Raw genomic sequence first — 20,078 nt, 5'->3', positions numbered from 1 at the left:
GGAAATTTACGTTGAATATTAGGAAAAAGTTTTTCATAGAAAGAGTGATAAAGTTCTGGAATGGCTGCCCAGGGAGGTGGTGGAGTCCCCATCCCTGGGTGTGTTTAACAAAGCCTGGATGTGGCACTGGGTGCCAGGGTTGAGTTGAGGTGTTGGGTCTGGGTTGGACTTGATGATCTTGAAGGTCTCTTCCAACCTGGTAATTCTGTGATTCTCTTTTGCCAGAACCAGCCTGGGAAGCTTCAGGGAGCTGGAGATAAACAATGCTAGCCAATTATTAAAAACAACCTGCAGGTGGTGTTTTTCTAACAGCTGTTTTCCTGCTATTCTCATGAGTGTTTACAAATGGGGTGTCTTGTTAATTAGCCAATCAGGTGAAATGTATTGATTAAATGACCAGTCAGGTCCACCTGTAGCAAACTAAGCTATAAAAGAGGAGAGGATGAAATAAAGGGGGTCTTGTGCTAATTAGCCTTCTGAATGCCTTGGGAGTCTGTGTCATTCATGACTCAACAGTGACAGTCAAGGTGTCCTTGAGCTCGTCCAGCCAACCTGCAGAGCCACCTGGGAGTTCCAAACAAGTGGGAAGTTGCCATTTTTTTCCCAGAGAAAGTCAGGCACAGCCTTGAAATAGGGCTCTCCTCAAGGCAGGTCTCATAAGCTCTTGGAGATCTATTTCACACCCAGGATATCTCAGCTACCGTAGAAGGCATAAAATCAGCAGGATGGCTTCTGTGGTAGTGTTGGAAACAAAAATATTTTAATAAAAGGCAAAAGAACAAAACTCTTTACAGAGAAAAACCGAGCCAGGTGCAAGAGGTTCTTGCTCCTGGTAAAGCACCTCACAAAACCCATTGGTTTCTTTGTTCTCTTCTTTTTCTAGTAAATTGTTCATGGGGGACTTTTCGGCTCCTTTCCAATTAGCTATCCTTAAGTTTGAGGTGAAGTCCCCCAGGTCCTGTGAGGTGTCTTTTTACCCAATTGAGGAGAGAAACTTCTGGGCTCTTTTCCTTTTTGAGGAGAAAAAGGATAGTTTTGTCATTCCATCAACAGGTGGCACATTCCTGCACAGCCTCCAACATCTCCCCATGGCCATGGGATGTCAGGGGAGGTGGAGCAGGAGGGCTGTGCTGGTTTGGATGCCTGCTGCTGGTGGCACTGGCGTCAGGCCCAGCATGGAGCCCTGGTTTTCCATCACCTAATGCAGAGAACCTTCCTGGTTAAATCTGGAGCTGTGATGTCCCAGCCTTGCTGATGCAGAGTTTGGAGTGATCCTAAGCAGAGCCCTGGCAGGACATTTCCATTTCCATTTCCATCAGGCACTCAGGAGTTAGAGGAGGGAAAGGCCCATTAGGTCATGGGCTCCATTCCCCAGCCAGGGCTGTCCCCAGGGCTTGGCCAGCCCTGTTATTTCAGGTTCCAGCCAGTGCCACATCCAGGGGAAATGACTCAGCCTGACAGACCCTGCTAGGAGCTCTCCAAGGCCCCAATTTTTGGCTGTTTAGTACAATTTTCCCTCTTTTGGGGAGAAAGTAAAGCTCGGTGGAAGTTTCACACATTGAAACGAGCCAAAGGAGAATATGGGTGGTCACTTTTCTGTGTCTGCAGCTGGGGGTGCCCCTCAGGGAACACCTTGGGATGGGATGGGATGGTGGAGAGTCACTATTGAAACCCATCTGATTCCTGAGAGCACCAATGGGCCTTAATGACCCCAAGCAGCCTCACCTGGGACCCCCAGCTCATCCCAGCAGCCCCATTTAGGCTCAGCCCTGTGCCCTCAGCCCTGGCCTGAGCTCTGGTGGGGGTCTTTGTCTCCTGGATGGGCTATGTACCTTCCCTGGATGGAATTTCTCTCCTTGTCCTTTTGCTCTCTGTCCCATCTCTGCCCTTGGATGGACTCCACACCTGACTGCAGCCGGTTTCCACACCAGCTTCTGCCTGTGCTTCCCTTTCCCACTGACTGTGCTCCAGGAGGGATCTGCACCTGATCCCTGACTGCCTGTGGAGCATCTCCCCAGGGGCTGGCACTGCCTGGGCTGCTCCCCCTTGGAATCTGTGCCTGTCCTGGGCTGCCCCAGCTCCCCACAGCAGCTCCTGGCAGCAGCTGCTTTATTCTTTAGCTCTGTCTAGCCTCTGTTCTAGGCCAGCCTGCACAAGGCATCAGTTCCAGCTGCAGCAGATGTGGGGATCACATCCCTGGCAGGACCCAGTGAGCTCTCAGTGCCTGTGATCTCCAGGACCCTGGAGATGGAATTGTGCAGGTCCTGGCACATCCAATGATGCCAGCAGTGAGGGAATCACTCCCAAAAATGCTTGGGGCTGAGAGGGACAAACATTCCTGGTGTTTCCCCCTCTGTGAGCTCTTTGCTCTTGGGTTAATTCCCGTGCTGTGCTGATGAACTCTGCTGGCTCTGCCTCTGGGGGTTTGGCTGGTCAGGGCTCCCAGGGGCTCAACCCTGCACCCTCTGGCTTGGTCCCAGTTTTTTGGTGTTCCTGCTGCCAAAAGCTGCTGCACCTTCATTTTGCAGGGCTTTAGAAGTTGCCTGGAATCCAGTGGATGCTGTGCCCATGTGGGGAGCTGGGGAAATCCCAGCTGAAGTCACAACTGCCCACAAACAGCCCCATCTCCTCCATTCCTTCCCCTCTTTCCCATCACAGAGCTCTTTCCCATGCAGAATCGTCCAAGGAAGTGGTGTCAGGAGTGACACACGAGTGTCTGAAGCAGATCAAAGCTGTTTTCTGCTTGATTGATTTGTTATTTTGCCTCTCTGGCTGTGGATATCTCCTGGCAGGTCGCAGCGTGCCCGGGGCCGTTTGTCTGCCCTCAAATCAATCTCACACCTCATCCACAGCGGGAATTCCAGGGAGTGAAGGGGCTGGATGCTTCCCAAGCCATGGCAGATGCTCATGCACAATTCCCACTGACAAATCATTGAGTGGGATTGTCCAGACCCTCCCAGGAAAGGGACTGTGGGGTCTGGAGGGATCCTGCAGGGCTGGACCAGGGCTGTTGATCGGAGCCTGCCCCTTGTCCCCATCTGTTGGGAGGGATGAAAGTTTGACAAGAAAGTCTCTCAGATATGTATGCTTAGCAGAAAGATTTTTGAATGTAGAGCCTGAAGAAGGAATAGAGATGGAAGCAAGTTTTGATATAGAAGAAAAGAATTGCTGAGCCAGTCTCACTGGATAACCAAGGAGGCAAAGGGTGTGTTAGTTAGAAGGGGTTTTTATGATGTAGAGCAAAGGATAAACCCACCCCAAACAAGAAGATGTTTTTACCAAGCAGAAAGAGAGCACAGGCAAACAAGTCAGCAAAGTTGCAAGTAGAAAAAAGGTCTCAGAATTTTCCACTGCAAGAAAACTGAAAAACAACTTCTAGCTTAAACCGTAATGTACTAACTTCTAGTGATTGGAGAAAAGTAACATGAATATGGTAATTACAGTAGTTATGATAGGCTGTAGATAATAGTTTAGGTATAGATTGGTTCTGCTGTATTAAGATGCTCAGCAAAGAAAAGTCTAGAATGCATTGTAACCAAAACCAAAGGGTCTCCAGGCCTGCCTGCAGCTGGAGCTGACAGCTGTGGGCACAGCTCTGTCACCCACGACCCTGGGCTGCTGTGACACCTTGGATGCAATAAACTGCATTTTGGATACAATAAACTGCATTTTGGAGAGCCCCTGGAGTCCCACATCCCTCATTCAGACTCTTACACTCACTCCTTGCTGGTGGCAGGGTTGTTGCCACACTGGAGGGATCTGGTTTTAGATATCTGAGGTCTACAAGCCTTTTTGCTAATGGAGAGAAACAAAAAACTTTGATATTTAAAACACATTTTTCCTCAGGTATTCCTGTAGCTCAAAGATTCTGTAGTTAAAGGTGAACTTGGGAAGAGAAAGTCTGTTCACCAGGGGAGTGACAAGCTTCTCATGGTGATGCCAAACAGGCCAGGGCAGGGGCTCTCCCCTGTTCAAACTATCTCCAAAGTTCACAGCACATTCTGAGAGTGGGTCCTTTCCTTCCTGGGAAATTCCTGACCCTGTGACAGGGCTGAACCCCACTTTGGGCAGAGAGGGGTGTCCCCACCCTCTGGTCAGGACATGCTGAGGGACACAGAGACTTCCTCCCACTCCTCAGTCCAATCCTTTATTTAAGCATCCACAGGGAAGTTTGGGAAAGGATGAGCAGGATTCCTGTACCCAGCTGCTCCAGGCCTTGTGGTTTGGGGCATTTGTGTCCTTTACAGTCCTGAGCATCCCAACTCTGTGGCTGGGAAGGCACCACCACAGCTGGGGAAGGAATGGCCCTTCCTACCTTTGAGACAGTGGCCTCCAAACTCACATTGTGATTCAAAAATCTCACCTGGCTGTTTGTGACGTTGTCTGAATGGTTTTTGTGGTCTGAGTCTGCTGAATTTGTGCACTGAATTTTAATTTTCCCAAGTTAACACTCTTCTTCCTGTGGGTTTTGTCTGTTGTCCAGTTTGTCTGTTGTTCTCTCGCTGGAGAATAAACAGAGCAGAGCCCTGTAGTGGAGGTTTCTGATTTTTGAGCCTACTGAGCATCTCTCTCTTCTCCCCAATGCAGATGAGGTGAACCTGCTGGACAAAATCACTCTCCATGCCCAGGACCTCAGCAATGTTTCCTTTGGCTACGACCACGGCAAGTGCAGGATCCTGGAGATTGGGCAGTATGCAACCCTCAACATGCCCACCAGGGAGGCCTTTGGGGACAGGTAACCTCCCTCCAGGGGGTGGGAATGGGGTGCTGGGGCTCAAAAACCATCTAAGGTGTGGCTGTTGGAGTTCCTTGGGGGAAAACTCTCCTGGAGCTCCTTGGAGAGCCCATTAAATGGTGACATGGAGATAACTCAGCCATTCTGTGCTCTGAGCTCAGAGCTTCCTTCATTTCTTACATTTTGGAACATTTGGAACATTTGGAACATTTTGGAACAGTTTGTGCTATCCCCAGAAGTGCCCAAGGCCAGGTTGAACAGGGTTTGGAGCAGCCTGGGACCATGGAAGGTGTCCCTGTGTCTGGCAGGGGGTGGGATAAGATGAGCTTGATTCCATGATGACATGGAGATAACTCAGCCCCTCTGTGCTCTGAGCTCAGGGCTTCCTTCATTTCTTACATTTTGGAGCAGTTTGTCCTGTCCCCAGAAGCGCCCCAGGCCAGGTTGAATAGGGCTTGGAGCAGCTCAAAAATCATCTAAGGTGTGGCTGTTGGTTTGAGGAATTCCTTGGAGAGCCCATTCCATGGTGACATGGAGATAACTCAGCCATTCTCTGCTCTGAGCTCAGAGCTTCCTTCATGTCCTACATTTTGGAACAGTTTGTCCTGTCCCCAGAAGTCCCCAAGGCCAGGTTGGATGGGGTTTGGAGCAGCCTAGGCAGTGGGAGGTGTCCCTGCCATGGCAGGGGATGGGATGAGCTTGATTCCATGATGACATGGAGATAACTCAGCCATTCTCTGTTCTGAGCTCAGGGCTTCCTTCATTTCTTACATTATGGAACAGTTTGTCCTGTCCCCAGAAGTGCCCCAGGCCAAGTTGGATGGAGTTTGGAGCAGCCTGGGTAGTGGAAGGTGTCCCTGCCATGGCATGGGGTGGGATGAGATGAGCTTGAAGGTTTCCTACAACCCAAATTATTCTGGGGTTCTTTGATGTTCTTGGCTGGGTGCAGGAAGGACACCTTGGCATGGCCCCATCACCCCGTGCTGAGGTTGTCTGGGCAGTGCTAATTTAGGCCTGGCTGCTTCTCTTTGAACCTCTCAACTGGAACAATTGCTGGCTCTTTTCTCCCTTTATTTTTCCTTCTCACTTGTTCATCTGTGCCGTGACTCGAATTGTTTTATCCTAAGGGCTCAGTTGATGGTGACACAGCAGCAGCAGCTGCACAGTGGCACGTGTCCCCTCTTCCCACCAGGTTTGCAGACGAGCTGAGCGTGCTGCTGAAGCTCAGGTACTCCCTGAAGGAGGACACCAGCCTGGTGACCATCCTCAGCCACCGCAGCCGCGTGCTCTTCCAGATCAGGGTTAACCCCTACGCCCTGGTCTTTGTCACCACGAGGAGAAGACACTACGAGTAAGTCCCAGCCCAAGGGGCTGTTTTCCTTCCTTCCTTCCTTCCTTCCTTCCTTCCTTCCTTCCTTCCTTCCTTCCTTCCTTCCTTCCTTCCTTCCTTCCTTCCTTCCTTCCTTCCTTCCTTCCTTCCTTCCTTCCTTCCTTCCTTCCTTCCTTCCTTCCTTCCTTCCTTCCTTCCTTCCTTCCTTCCTTCCTTCCTTCCTTCCTTCCTTCCTTCCTTCCTTCCTTCCTTCCTTCCTTCCTTCCTTCCTTCCTTCCTTCCTTCCTTCCTTCCTTCCTTCCTTCCTTCCTTCCTTCCTTCCTTCCTCCCTTCCCTTTCCTTCCTTCCCTTTCCTTCCTTCCATTCCTTTCCTTCCCTTCCCTTCCTTCCTTCCCTTCCTTTCCTTCCTTTCCTTCCTTCTCTTTTCCTTGCTTCCTTTTCTCCTCCCAAGGCCCAGGGTCAGGCTTTCCCTCTCTGGTGGGCTTTGGGCACTGCTGAGCTCACCTCAGCTGAAGGAAGGTGATGTCCCTCAGACCTGGTGCAGGGTTGTCACTGCCAAACTCCACTCTGCCAAAATGATGCAGCTCTGGGAGACAAAGCAAAGAACAAAAAGGTTTAGATCCCTGGGGATAAATCAAAACCCAAACCCCACTCATTTCTCAGATGCCTCAAGTGGCTATAGACATCCCCAAATCCTTGGGAAACAAGTGATGGGTGTTGTAACAATTCTTGGATTGTTCCTTGTGTCTGCACTGAGGATGGACACCTGAGGGGCCCTGGGAGCTGCTGAGGGGTAAAGCCTGCTCCTGGATCAGGTGTGGGGTGAAGTTGTTGTGTCTCCTCCCTCCCCCTCAGGTTCCCAGTGTCCTTCCTGGGCGATGGGCACTGGCACCGGGTGGCTCTCAGCATCTCCCTGGAGAGGCTGGAGCTGCACGTGGACTGTCGGCTGGTGGACAGAGTCAGCTGGTCCAACCATTTTGGGATGGGAGTGAACACTGAGGGGCTGGTCATCATTGGAGGCCTCATTCGAGTCCTTCGAGATCCCCTTTAAGGTGAGAGCTGGGCAGGGTCTGCTCTACCTGCGTGAATGAGGTGCAAGTTCCCTCTGATGGAGTCCATTTCCATCGCCTTCTCTTCCCAAAACAACATTTATTTCCATGCTTGGGCAGGATGAACTTAGCAAAGGCTTGGAGTTGTGCAGAGGGCTTGGGTTTGGGTCAGGGCAGCACAAGGGGCAGCAGTCAGGTCACCTCTGGGCTTGATTTCCACTCGTCCTCTGGTGCTGGCCATGACTTGGACCATGTGGAGAAGTCTCTGTGCACTCAGCTTGGAAAGATCTGGCTGGGGAAGTGTGTCCAATGGCTTCAAACTTCCAAAGGGTCGGGCTGGATGGGATATTGGGAATTGGGAATTGTTCCCTGTGAGGGTGGGCAGGCCCTGGCACAGGGTGCCCAGAGCAGCTGGGGCTGCCCCTGGATCCCTGGCAGTGCCCAAGGCCAGGCTGGAGCAGCCTGGGACATTTTGCATGTAACTCCTGAAGCTGCAGAGGGAACATTCATTGCCCAAACCATCCCAGAAAGAAATCCCTGGCTATGAGAAGCTGGAGATGACCTCCCCTGCAGGCCCTTCCAGACCTTTCCCTCTCCTCTGGAAGAAGCAGGAGCATAAACTCTGGTTTCTGTCTCTTCCAGGGCGCTCTCCAACAGCTCACCTTCGTGATGGGGGACCCTGCAGCAGCTGCTGAGCAGTGCCACAGCTACAACTCGACCTGCCCAGGCTCCTTCAGCCTCCACAGGATCCCATGGGAGCTCCCAGCAGCCTGGCCACAGGTGTGCCTGGGGACAGCTGACACATTTAGGGACTGCTGGGCCAAGCTTTTCCTCGGTGTCACACGATCCCAAGGAAAGGCCCAACCCAGGGTGTTGTCTGGAACTGTTGGGATCTCCAATTTGGGGTGGAATAGGAGGAGGTGGGGTGGTTCTTTTCCATCCCTTCAAGTCACAGATGGGCTTGGTGCCAAGGAGAGTGAGTTAAAGGGAGAGTTTGGGATGCAGGGAAAGCCTGGCTGTGACTGGATGTGCTCCTGTGGGTGGCTTTGAGTAATGCTGCAGCTGGAGCTGTGCTTCTGAGAGGAGGTAAAGCTGTCCTTGGGAATTGGACAGCACTCTGGAATTCCTGCCCACTCCCAGCAGCATTGCACCCTTAGCTACATCATCCTTCCTGAAGCTGTCCCTCTGTCCTGCCAGCATTGCTGGAAAATGGAAATTTGGGGGACTTTGCTTTCGTTGTGGCGTTCAACAAATTTTCAACAACCGTATCTGTGTCAAAAATCCCAGATCACATCATAAATCCCCCAAAACATGAAGCACCCAGGCTTTCCTCAGGAGCTGGAGCTGGCCCAGGGAAATTCCTCACATCTTAGGCCAGCTGCCTTCATATGGAAGTGCTTCATAGGAGCCTGGAAAAAGCTGGAGAGAGGCGAGTGCTGGATGTCAGTGCCTGGCACGAGCCTGCCCGTGATGTGTAACCCGTGTCTGTGGGCTGGGGAGGAGCTGGGACAGCTGCTGGGACAGGGCAGTGCCAAGGGAGGGAACATAGGGCACTGCCCTGCCTGGCTGCTGCCCAGGGATTCCTTTGGGATGCTGGAGCCAGCACGTCCAGGCAGGGAACAGGGAGTGCTGGCACCTGGGACAGCCCTGCAGCGGCTGTGTTGGGTTGTGTTGGTGATTTGAAGAGGAGGGTTTGTGGGCAAGCCCTGCTGATGAGGGATTGAGGAGTGTGGAGCTGGCGGAGTGTGACACAGAGCTGGTCACCTCCTGCTCTGGGGGACAGAGGAGTGGCCAGTGCAGCCCCTGGTCATCCCAAAATGAAACCTCTAATTGTCCTGAGCTCTGGAACTCTTCCATAAATGGCTCTGGGGTCTTATCCCAGAGAGGAGCAGAAAATTTCACTTTAAGCATCAATAAATTGCCTGCAGGTGGGACCCCCCAGTTCCCATCCCTTGCTGGCCCTTGTTGTGTTTTCTGGGCCCCCCATTGTTGGAAGGAATGATGAATCTGACTCCATGTTCTCAGAAGGCTAATTTATTATTTTATGTTACTATATTATATTAAAGAATACTATACTATACTAAAGAATACAGAAAGGATACTTACAGAATGCTAAAAAGATAATAATGAAAACTCCTGACTCTCTCCAGAGTCCTGACACAGCTTGGCCCTGATTGGCCATTGAATCAAAACAATTCACACCAGAAACTAATGAAACAATCACCTGTTGGTAAACAATGTTTAAACACATTCCAAAACAGCAAAACACAAGAAAAGCAAATCAAATAATTATTGTTTTCATCTTTCTCTAAAGCTTCTCAGCTTCTCAGGAAAAAAATCCCAGGCAAAAAGATTTTTCAAAAAATGTAACAGTGACAGGCCCTCCTCAGGACCGAGGAGCTTCCAAATCAACAGAAACTGCAAAAAAACCCCACCCAAACTCTTGAGGGGTTTGATCAGAAGCCATTCCCTGCTGATGCAGGGAAGGATTGGCTCCCACTGAGCATTCCCTGGATGTTTTCTGCGCCAGCAGAGGCAGTTCCTCCGTCCTGGAGCCAGCAATAAACACGTGCTGAAGGCAGTGCTGGTCCTTGGGCACTGATATTTTCCCTCTTCTCTCTCTCCAACTCTCCAGGTGCCAAAGGAAACCAATGAAATCCAGGATTCATCTACTCAGGTATGGCTCCTGCCCTGCCCTTCCTGTGTCCCCGTGCTGTCACCCCCAGGCTGTCTCTAATAAGCAACAAGGCAAAGCCAAAATACCCAGACAATGCCACTCATCATGATTTTCCTGGCTGTTGGTGTTATTTTCTTTACTGCAAGCTCTCTCTTTAATGGTTTGAAGGTTCCTTGCCATGTCCCAGAGCTGGTGGAGATCATGGTGAGTGCTCAGCTCACCTTCCTGAGCGTTTGCACAGAGCCTGAGGGGTGGTGGTGGGGCAGGGAATGAGGCGGATCAGGCCAATGCCTGCCCAGGGGATTTGTGGATCTGCCTGGGAGCTGAGCCAGGTTGGATTATCCTGCAGGGAAGGAGGTGAGGTCAGCAGGATTTGGGATAAAGCAGGATGCCCACTGCTCCTGCCCACAGTGGGATGTGCTGCCTGCCTGGGGAGGCACCCCCAGCACCTCCCTGCTGTCACTGGGGAGCTGGGAAGGGCTGGAGCTCTCTCTGGGAGGGGTGGTTGTGCTTTGGGGGCCCTCCTTGGTGTGGCTTCCTGGGATCTGGGGCTGGGAGAGGGGTGGCTGCCCCCCAGTCCCACTGCAGCTCCTGGTGCTGAGCTCCTTGCTGGAGCTGCTGTCCCCCAGCTGGAGCCTGGAGCGTGTCCCCAGCTCTTGTGCATGTGCTGGGGACATGAGGGAGTGCTCTGACTGAGGCTGGCCTTATGTTCCTGCTTTATTTGGGGTTTTTAGCCAAGCTTTGTTGTTCGAGTTCACGCAAACACATCCTGAGGGGAAAACCCAAATGCAGATTGAGATTTGTGTGTGTGTGAACAGTTGGAGTTCTTCATTCCCCTCACCCTCCTGGTGCCTGTTAACTCTTTGGGGACAGTCTCTCTTCTCTCAGCTGGCTTCCCCTGCCTGGCTCCACCTGGATAATTCCAAACTGGAAGTGGCCAAGTGGCCTTTGGCCGCCAGGTCCATCCCTCTGCTCTGGGCTCAGCAGCTATGGGGGATGTGCTGTAGGTTTGTAATGAAGTGGCAAAATCACTTTTCCTGGGCACTAATCAAGGTCATCTCCACTTATGGAAAGGCTCTGCCATCCTGCTGGATCCTCTTTGGGATGTAATTCCCACCTGTGGGTTCTTCCAGACCCTGGCAAGACGTTGCCATAACAAGGAAGGTGGTGAAATTCATGGGTCTGCAGGGGAAAACGAACAATATTCTGGATTTGGGACAAGTTTATTTTTCAAGCACTTAATAAGGAGCAGAGACGCCTTGAAATCTTTGGCGTTGAGATTTATTAGGAATAAAAAAGGAGTCTGGGAGTAATGAGGAGCAGCCCTAGCTCTGCTGCAGGCACAGGCCACAGCTCTGCTTTCTAGTTCCTTTGTTCATTTAGAAGTAAATTAGTACATTGGTGGATTCCTCAATTGTTAATTAGAGCTAAATAATTCTGGAGGCTCAGGGTGATGGCAGAGGAAGATGTAATGGGGGGAGGCAATAGATGAGTTTGTCACTGGCAGTGATACCTGAATTGCAGCCCAATCCTTTTGGCAGGTTTGTTTTTTGTTTTGTTTTGTTTTGTTTTGTTTTAGGAATAAATTGCCATTTCTGAGCAATCTTTAGGACATGGATGGTGTTGAGCCACTTCTGCTGCATTTTGTTTTCTCTTAGGCTGCCTGTCCTAAACGTGAGCAGGAGGGTTCCTGAACTGAATGGCTTTTCCAAGGCAGCTTCACCTGGGATCCTAAAGCCATTCACCAAACAGTCAAAGCTGAAATCCCACAGAGACAAAACTTCACAGGTTTAATTCTTGGGCAGTGCAGACTAGTTGGGAAATACCTGCTTGATTTGAAAATGCTGTGAAAGCTCTGTGGAAACACTTGGTTGGGTTGTGGCACTTCTGTTCTCTCGTGCTTGGGTTTGCCAGTGAGTGCAGCTGGTATGGGAATCACTCCTTTAGGATCACTCAGTCCTAAAATTCCATCTTTCCTGTCCAGTCAGAGCAGCCTGGAGCCTGTGGGAGTCAGGACTTGCACATACTCCTGGTGCTGGGCTTTAAAACCCATCACAAAAGGCTTAGGCTTGGCCTGTCCTCACTAACACAGACAAGCCCTCATGGGGGAACTGTCCTTCCTCCACCTTCAGTTTCCCTGGATTCTGGGGCTGCTGGTTCCTTGGATAAGATGGGATAACATCAAATATCCCTGTGGGGATGTGACTGGCAGCTGGAGCCCAGCTCTGTCTCCCTGCTCTCAGGCCTTATCTTGAGGTGTTGTTCCTGATAGCTCTGATATCTCAGCCCCTGCAGAGCTCAGATATGCTCAGATATGCCCAGATATGATGCTGGGTGACCCCAATGTGAGGAATAATGTGCTCTGACTCCGTGATTCAGAAGGTTCAACAATTGCTTTATTAAGCTATTTTATATTACACTAATACTATACTAAATTATGTACTAAAAAGATACTATACTAAAAAATATTAAAGAAAAAGAAAAGAAAAAAACATGAAAAAAGAAAAAAAAACATTAAAAGAAAAACTCATGACTGAGGACACAGCTTTGACCCAATTGGCCAAGGAATCCAAACAACCTTCACTGGAGTCCAGCAAACAAATCACTTTGGGTAAACAATCTCCACAACATTTTCCACACGTGCCAAACAACAGGAGCAGCAAATAGAGATAAGAATTGTTTTCTCTTCTTCTCTCTGTACTTCTCACTGCCTTCCCCAGGAAAAATCCTGGGAGAAGTTGTGCTGCTCTCTGTGAGGAGAGCTGGGCCACACTCATCATGCAGTTTCTCCAGTAGGATGAGATCTCTGGATAATTGATTGTCCCACAAAGCCACTGTGGGATAAATGCAATGGCAGGACCCCATTGAGCTGAACCCGAGAGGTTTTTAATCCCAAACCCAAGTGCTGTTCCACCCAACCCAAGCCCTCTGCTCAATTCCAAACTTTTGCTGAGTTTGTCCTGTTCAAACATAAAAATAAATGTTGTTTTGGGAAGAGAGGTGCTGTGAGGAGCCTCTAGTGGGAATTACTGCTGGGGGCAGTAATTTTATGAGCTGAGGGCAGCTTTTGTGCCCTTGCTGACTTTTAGGGCTTGTCACGTGCCAGAAGTGTGGCAGCAAGGCCTTGGTTGCTCATCAGCTTTTCCAGAACATTCCCAGGGTGTTGTTCTTCCCACCAGTGTCTCGTGTCCTGCTATGTAGGGGCGTTGGGGGGTAGGACGGTGGGGATGGAGATGAGAGATCTCTGCAGCCAGGTCTGGAACTTGGGGTTTATTGCAAAGGGCCTGGGTGCAGGGCCCTGCTGGGAGCTGCCAGGCACAGCTCAGAGCAGGCTGAGAGAAGAGAGGGGGAGAGAGGATGAGAGGGTAAGGGAGTAAGAGGGTAAGAGAGCAAAAGCGTAAGAGATCAAGGTTCCCGTTACAATACAATAAATCTTCTTCTGAATATTCTAATAATGCTGAATATTCTAATTCTCACTAACCAATCTAGTACAAGATACAAATCCTATAGCATTTACATACAGCCTATAAGAATCACTACATTACCATCCTGTGTTACATTTTAAACCCTAAAAACTCCTCTTTGGGCCCCTTCTGCCAAGCCAGCAGGGTCTGCTCTGACCCTTGGGCCTGTCTGCAAGCAGAGGGTGTTGTTCCATCAAAAGGGGATTGCCTTCAGCTGGCCATACCATTGTTTTCCAGTTGTTCAGTAACTGAGGTATCTCAAAGCTGCTTTCATTTCAATCTCACTTATAGTTTCCATATTCTCAAAATCTTTAGCCAGACAATCATATTGATAAGGCTTTCCTGTTTCATCTTCCCCAACAGCGTAGGACATCAGGGAGTCCCAAACATCCCCCTGGGAAGTGGGGCATTGCTGAGGGTTCTCAAGGATCCATAAATAAAAACCATCCTGTTCCCATGGGACACCTTCCACTGTCCCAGGCTGCTCCAAGCCCATCCAGCTAGGCCTGGGACATTTGCTGGGATCTAGGCCAGCCACAGCTTGTCTGGGAATTTCATCCCAGCCTCTCTCCACCTTCACAGGCAAGAATTTATTCCCAATATTCCATCTAAACCTCTTCCAGTTTCTTCCTTGTCCTATCACTCCATACTCTTGTAAAATGTGCCCCCCTCCAAACTTCTTGTAGCCCCTTTAGGAGCTGGGACTAGAAATAATTTAGGTTATTTATTTTATTAAAATAATCTAAAAATTTTAACTAATTATTTTATTATTTATTGGTTTTATTATTATTTTATTTATTATTTGTTATTTTAGTGTATTCCTTTCCCAAATCCAGCACCCAGGTGTGATATGGGAAGCTGCTGAGCAATCATTTCAGCCCCTGTGGGCTGGGGGATCCCTGTGCTGAGCTGCTCCTGTTTCCATGGAATAAAAGGCTCCTGCCCCTCTGGCCTGGAGCAGCTGCAGGAGGAGGGGGCCATGCCCAGGGCTGCAGCCCCTGCCCAGCACTGAGGGTTTTATCCAGGAGGGGTTTATCCCCTCCAGAGCCCTGCTGTGGCTGCTGCAGCTCCTCAGGTACAGACCTGGGATCCCCTTCCACCACAGCCCATGGCATTTCCTGGCACTTATCCCTCCTTTAAATCAGTCCAACCTTGATTTTTTGACTTATTTTTCTATGATGTAGCCTCTTCTAGGGGCTTGATGCTAGAAAGTGCTGGAAAAAATAGTTTAAAATTGTCTGTCTCTGATCTTGAGCTTGAGTGAATCACCTTGTACCTTTGGCTGTTGAATGGAAGAGGCTTCTATTAAAAAAATCTGTTTCCTGGGAGAAGACCCTGAGCTTTGAACCCTGTTTTACCCAGCCTGACCCAGCTGAAAATTAGGGCAGAATGTTATTCTGGTTGTCTGGGCTACTGGAAGCAGGGATGCTCCAAGCCGGGCTTTAACCCCTTTGCCACTGAGGAGGTTTTGGAGCGTGGCTCCAGCTGCAAAGCCCTCCAGAGGTGCAGGAGCATCGTTATCTTTGTCAATAAAACACTGCTAGGCTCCTCAGGCAAGATAGCAAGTTAGAAACCCTTTCCAAAACCATAGCATTAATTGCATATCTGTGGTTTCTTTATTAATGAGCCCCATATCAGTTGTTCTGTTATTTTGCTTGGGCTCAGCTTGAGGGAAGAGGTCTGTAATTACTCAAAGCTTCCCATTTGCCTTTTTTATGCCTTTCTTTTTTTAAATTCCATATTGGCACAACACAAAGCCTTTTCCCAGCCAGTCCCCTGGAGCTTCCCCAGCTCTCTGAGCCAAACTGAGAATTCAGTGCTCATCCTGGGGAGAGCCTGAGGTTTTCATGCTTTTGGGGTGAATTTCTGGGGCTGGGATTGAGAAACCTCTGGAATGGGAAGTATTTCCTTGCCATTTGGTTATGTCATCTGGATTTTCTAAGCGTGGACAGAGCTGGGGTTCTCCAGCTCTTCCCAGGCGGTTGCTGTGGTTGTGTCAGTGCCACGTGGCAGGTGACAATGGGGACCCAATGTGTGGCTGGGGCAGACACTTCCTCCTGCCTTTATTTTCCTGCTTTAATCCAATTTTCTGGGAATCACAGACCCTGCCTTGCTTGCCACGTGCCAATTCCTTCTTTTTTCCCTTCTGTTTTGTCATCCTTAATGGCTGCTTTCAATCTGGGCTCCTTCCCCACCTCCCAGCTGGAATTTCTGGGAGTTCAGCCCCACATGCCTCACTCGACTCTCACGCTTTTGGACAGCTTCAGAGCTGTTCCCAATTTGTCCCTCTCAGCTGGTTCCCCTCTAAATTTGGCCACTTTGGAGGAGCAAGGATGGATTCTATTGATTTTGGCTTTTAGTTGTGTTTACACAAACCAACATAATCCAGCCTTGTGCCTCAGTAATTTTTCCTTAGAGCCCCTTTTCCCCTGAGCCTTGCCAGATGGGAGTTTCCAGAGTGGACCTTTCCCATGTCAAGTGTTGAAGTTGAATTAAAACCCCTTTTTTCTTTACTGCGTGGGAATTCTGGGCTCCCAGTGCCAGCTGCCAGGCCTGGATGTGGCTTCCCACTGGGCTTCCCAGGCTGGCACATCCTGTGGGGCTGCTCTGCACCAGCCTCACCTCTTGGGAACCTGAGCACTTCAGCTCCTGCAGCTCCTCTCAGCTCGTGGTTAATTAGATTTGGGAATTCTCACCACGCTTTTCCTCTCCTGCTGGTTGAGTTGCATGGAAATGTGAGCAGCCTGGCCCATGGAAGGTGTCCTGTTGGCATCTCTAGCTGGTCAGAGTGACCCCAAGAAAAGTTAGAAAGTCTCTTTTGTGACAGTGGTCACAAGGGTTCTTGAGTTAGGGAAGAGACGAGAACGTTGACTCCATGTTCAGAAGGCTTGACTTATTATTTTATGATATATATACTACATTATAACTATACTAAAAAGAAAAGAAGGAAAGGTTTCCTCAGAAGGTTAAGCTAAGAATAGAAAGGAAAAGAATGATAACAAAAGCAGCTCTCTCAGACTCTGTCCGAGATAGCTCGGTTCTTGATTGGCCATTAAATATAAACATCCAAGATGGGCCAATCCAGACGGACTTGTTGCATTCCACAGCAGCAGATAACCATTGTTTACATCTCATTGCTGAAACCTCTCAGCTTCAGCAGGAAAAATCCTAAGAAAGGATTTTCACAAAAGAAATGTCTGCGACACTCTTTTCCCAGCCCAGTGCTTGAAGAAGGAGTCAGAGCTCTTCATTTCTCGGTCTCAAGGTTGTTTATTCTTTCTTATCTATAAAATTCTTTCTCCTGTCCAGCCAAGGTCTGCTCAGCAGGACAGACACAGGCACACTGACCGCCCCCAGGGTGGTGTTATGTCTTTATACTAAAAACTGCATGTACAATATTTACAATTACTTTCCAATACCTATCACCCATGTTAGACAGTGAGCTTCTACTCTAAACCAATCCAGAAGTGCCACCAGCACAGCAGAAGATGGAGGCCAAGAAGAACAAGGAGAAAGGCTGGACACGCCCAGTTCCATCCATCTTGCCCCCCTGAACCCCAATTCTAAAAACCCCAAAATCTACTTTTCCACCCCGTGATAAATTCACTGTCATTCTACTTAAACTGTTGTGGCTTGCAGATCTTCATCTAAGGTTGGTAATTTGCTCCACGGGTCATAATCAAACCCACAGGTGTTTTGGGCTCTGTGCCAGGGTCTCTGAGACATCTGGCAGGGGTCTTGGCTGCTCAGACAGCCAGAGGGATGTCCTGGCTCCTGACAGTGTCCCTGCCCTTGCCAGGGGTGGAGTGAGATGGGATTTGAGGTCTTTTCCAGCCCAAACCATTCCCTGACACCATGTGCCAGCTATTATCCACAGGTAGCTGTCCTTTGAGGAGCTGGGTTTTTGATTTCTGGCTGTTGTTGCCCCTGGGGTTGATCTGCCAGCCCTGTGGAGCAGAGAGGTGCTGCTGTCTTCCATTCATTTGCCACTTCAAGGTGTACAAAATGAGGCACCAAGTTGCTGTAGTTGAAACTTTCCAGTCCTGGGGATTGCAAGATGTGTTTTAAGGAAATTACCACTTTGGATCAAAACGAGAAAAATTGGTTGGAGGGAGAAATACAGATCAAGTTGGGAAGCTGAAATACATTGATTTTTATTTTTTTTATCATTAAAGATGTGTTTCAAGACCTGCTTTTAATCAGAAACTCCCCAAAGCACAAAAATGTAACATCAAAACTGTGCTGCTTCATGGTATAATTTCTGAAAGAAAAATTCTTTATTTCGAATTTTTTTTTCAGCTCCCCACTTCAGGTGTTTACAAAAGAATCTCTTCAAACCTAAAAGCTGAACATTTAAAAGTGAAAATTTCCCTTTTCTCCTGCATTTAGGATGGGAAGAGCTTGGAAATCTCCAGTGTGATGGCAGCAGTCAAAGCTTCAGCAGCTCCTGCTGCCTTTGGAGCTCCTCTGCCTCCTGGGGTCACCCCAAATGGGGCTTGGCCCATTGGCTTCTCACCTGAAGGATCATCCCTTCTGGCTGAGAAATTGTTGTTTTTCCTGCTTGCTGCTCCCAGGGCAATGGCGCGGAGCAGAATGGTGTCATGGTTGAGATGGAGACGACACAAAGCAACACACTCCATTTTCAGAAGGCTTCAAACTGTTTTTATTCTAGCCTGCATGCTTTTTATACATTCTTACAAACTCATCCGTTTACACTTCACTCATTGGTCACAGAAACAAACAAAGTGCTCATTGGAACAGGTTTCTCTTATTTCTCCTTCTTTCTTTCTTGGTTTCTGTGTCAACGACCTTGGTAGGAAATTCTTCCAGGGGTGAATGTGGATCCTCCGATCAAACTTCTCTCTGGCTCTCACTGTAAAACCTCTTGCCCAGAATGGGAGCCGGGTGAGGGCTCAGCCCATGGAATGTGGGGAGAAGGATGGGAAGGGCTCTTCAGCCCTGCAAGGCAAGCGTGGGGCTGCATCTCCCTCTAGTGACTCCTCTCAGCTGCTTCCTCGAGCAGCTCCTGCACCAGGAGACACCAGGCAGGGCTGGTGCCACCAGCTCCAGGTGCCACACACTGCCCATGTCCCCATGGAGGCAAAGGGGACCGTGGATCAGGCTCCAGGCAGGGCTGGTGCCACCAACTCCCAGTGCCATGTCCCCATGGAGCCTGGTGGGAGCATGGAGCAGCTCCAGGCAGGGCTGGTGCCACCAACTCCCGGTGCCATGTCCCCGTGGAGCCTGGTGGGAGCACAGAGCAGGCTCCAGGCAGAGCTGATGGCCATGGGGGCTGCTGGAAATGCTGCAGCTCCTCCAGGAGAGCAGCTCCAGGACCTGCACACCCACCAGCCCAGCCTGAGATGCTTTGAGTGGTGCTGGTGGGATTTTGAAATGCAGGAACTCCGAAGTTTCATTCCTTTTCCACAGTCAGTGTTCGGGTGTTGAGTGTGGATATTTCTCCCAGCGTTGCAGTTTTCCCCTCTCCAAGGGCAGTGCCTGGGCTCTGCTGGAGGTTGCTGGGCTGACAGAGCCCTTGAGACCTGCAGGGACCATTCAACGTGACAGCAGAGGTCAGAGAGAGCCCTGTGCAAGTCGCTGCCTTGAATTAAATTGGTGCAAGCATCCAGGAGTCTCCTCCTGGCCTTGTGCTGTCTCCCCCTCCCAGCCCTCAGAGGTTTGCAGCTGCTCCAGTGGGAATTTGTGTGGTGGGGGCTCTGAGCTCCTCTGACCTGCTGGCGCCACTCCCCCAGGAGAGCACCAGGAACCTTGGGGTGTGCAGGAACAGCAGAATCCAGAGGCTGAGGGGACACATTGATCCCTGCTGTCACTTTATACATCTGCTGTAACTCTTCAGTGATTGCTCTCCAGATTGGATTTCTGTCATTGGGCTGTGGGCTCTGGGGACAGCTCAGAGCCATTGCAGAGCCTGAAGGGGCTCCAGGAGAGCTGGACAGGGACTGGGGACAAGGGATGGAGGGACAGGACACAGGGAATGGCTCCCACTGCCAGAGGGCAGGGCTGGATGGGATATTGGGAATTGGGAATTGTTCCCTGGCAGGGTGGGCAGGCCCTGGCACAGGGTGCCCAGAGCAGCTGGGGCTGCCCCTGGATCCCTGGCAGTGCCCAAGGCCAGGCTGGGCAGGGCTGGGAGCACCTGGGACAGTGGGAGGTGTCCCTGCCATGGCAGGGGTGGCACTGGATGGGCTTTAAGGTTTCTTCCAACCCAAACCATTCTGGGATTCTATAAAAACAACCTAAGAAAGGATAACAGAGCTGTCTCCCATGGTGGGACAGCCTTCGAGGGCAGCTCTTCATCAGTGGTGTTTATTCTCTCTGTTTCCCACTCTTCCCAGTTTTCTCCAGGCATGCATGGCCCATCTCCTGTTGTGGGAAGTGGTGGCAGTGCCTGGCCATGCCCAGACCCCCAGGCTTCCTTCAGTACCAGCCCTTCCTTTTTTAGGAAAATACTGACAGGCCAGGGGAAATGATTTTCCAATCCTAATTTATTATTTCTCAGATTGATGATAAAATCCTAAAGCTCTGGTGCCTGTTGTGAGCACCATGAGCATTTGTGCAACAGGAAAGCAAAAAAACCAACCTGGAAAGGATGACTTTGATAACCCAGATATCAGATCTGTGCATGGCACAGAGGTGGCTCGGTGGGAGGAGAATTGATGCCAAAAACTGGGAGGTGTGCAGGCCCTGGCACAGGGTGCCTAGGTGTCCCTGGTGGAAGGTGAGTTTTGGTTTGCAGGTGGGTGCAGTGTCCTGCTCAATGAACCGTCCCAGAATTTGAGGGCTCCTGCCTGGTGCTCGCAAG

At 50.1% G+C, this 20,078-nt stretch overlaps 1 protein-coding gene across 1 annotated transcript in view; it reads left to right on the top strand.

Annotated features, from left to right (window-relative positions):
• LOC115911036 (collagen alpha-1(I) chain-like) overlaps window positions 1–20,078 on the top strand; it is a 93,118-nt gene that overhangs the window by 27,993 nt on the left and 45,047 nt on the right. Inside the window, 6 exon segments of the mRNA XM_030961703.1 lie at window positions 4,588–4,735; window positions 5,928–6,086; window positions 6,921–7,092; window positions 7,094–7,117; window positions 7,757–7,894; window positions 9,750–9,791. Coding sequence (XP_030817563.1) covers window positions 4,588–4,735; window positions 5,928–6,086; window positions 6,921–7,092; window positions 7,094–7,117; window positions 7,757–7,894; window positions 9,750–9,791 — 683 coding nt within the window.

This window comes from Camarhynchus parvulus, chromosome 17, assembly GCF_901933205.1.
Source record: "Camarhynchus parvulus chromosome 17, STF_HiC, whole genome shotgun sequence".
Classification (NCBI taxonomy): domain Eukaryota; kingdom Metazoa; phylum Chordata; class Aves; order Passeriformes; family Thraupidae; genus Camarhynchus; species Camarhynchus parvulus.
Note: the sequence above shows the minus strand (reverse complement) of the source record. Positions and strands in the feature narration are given on the sequence as shown.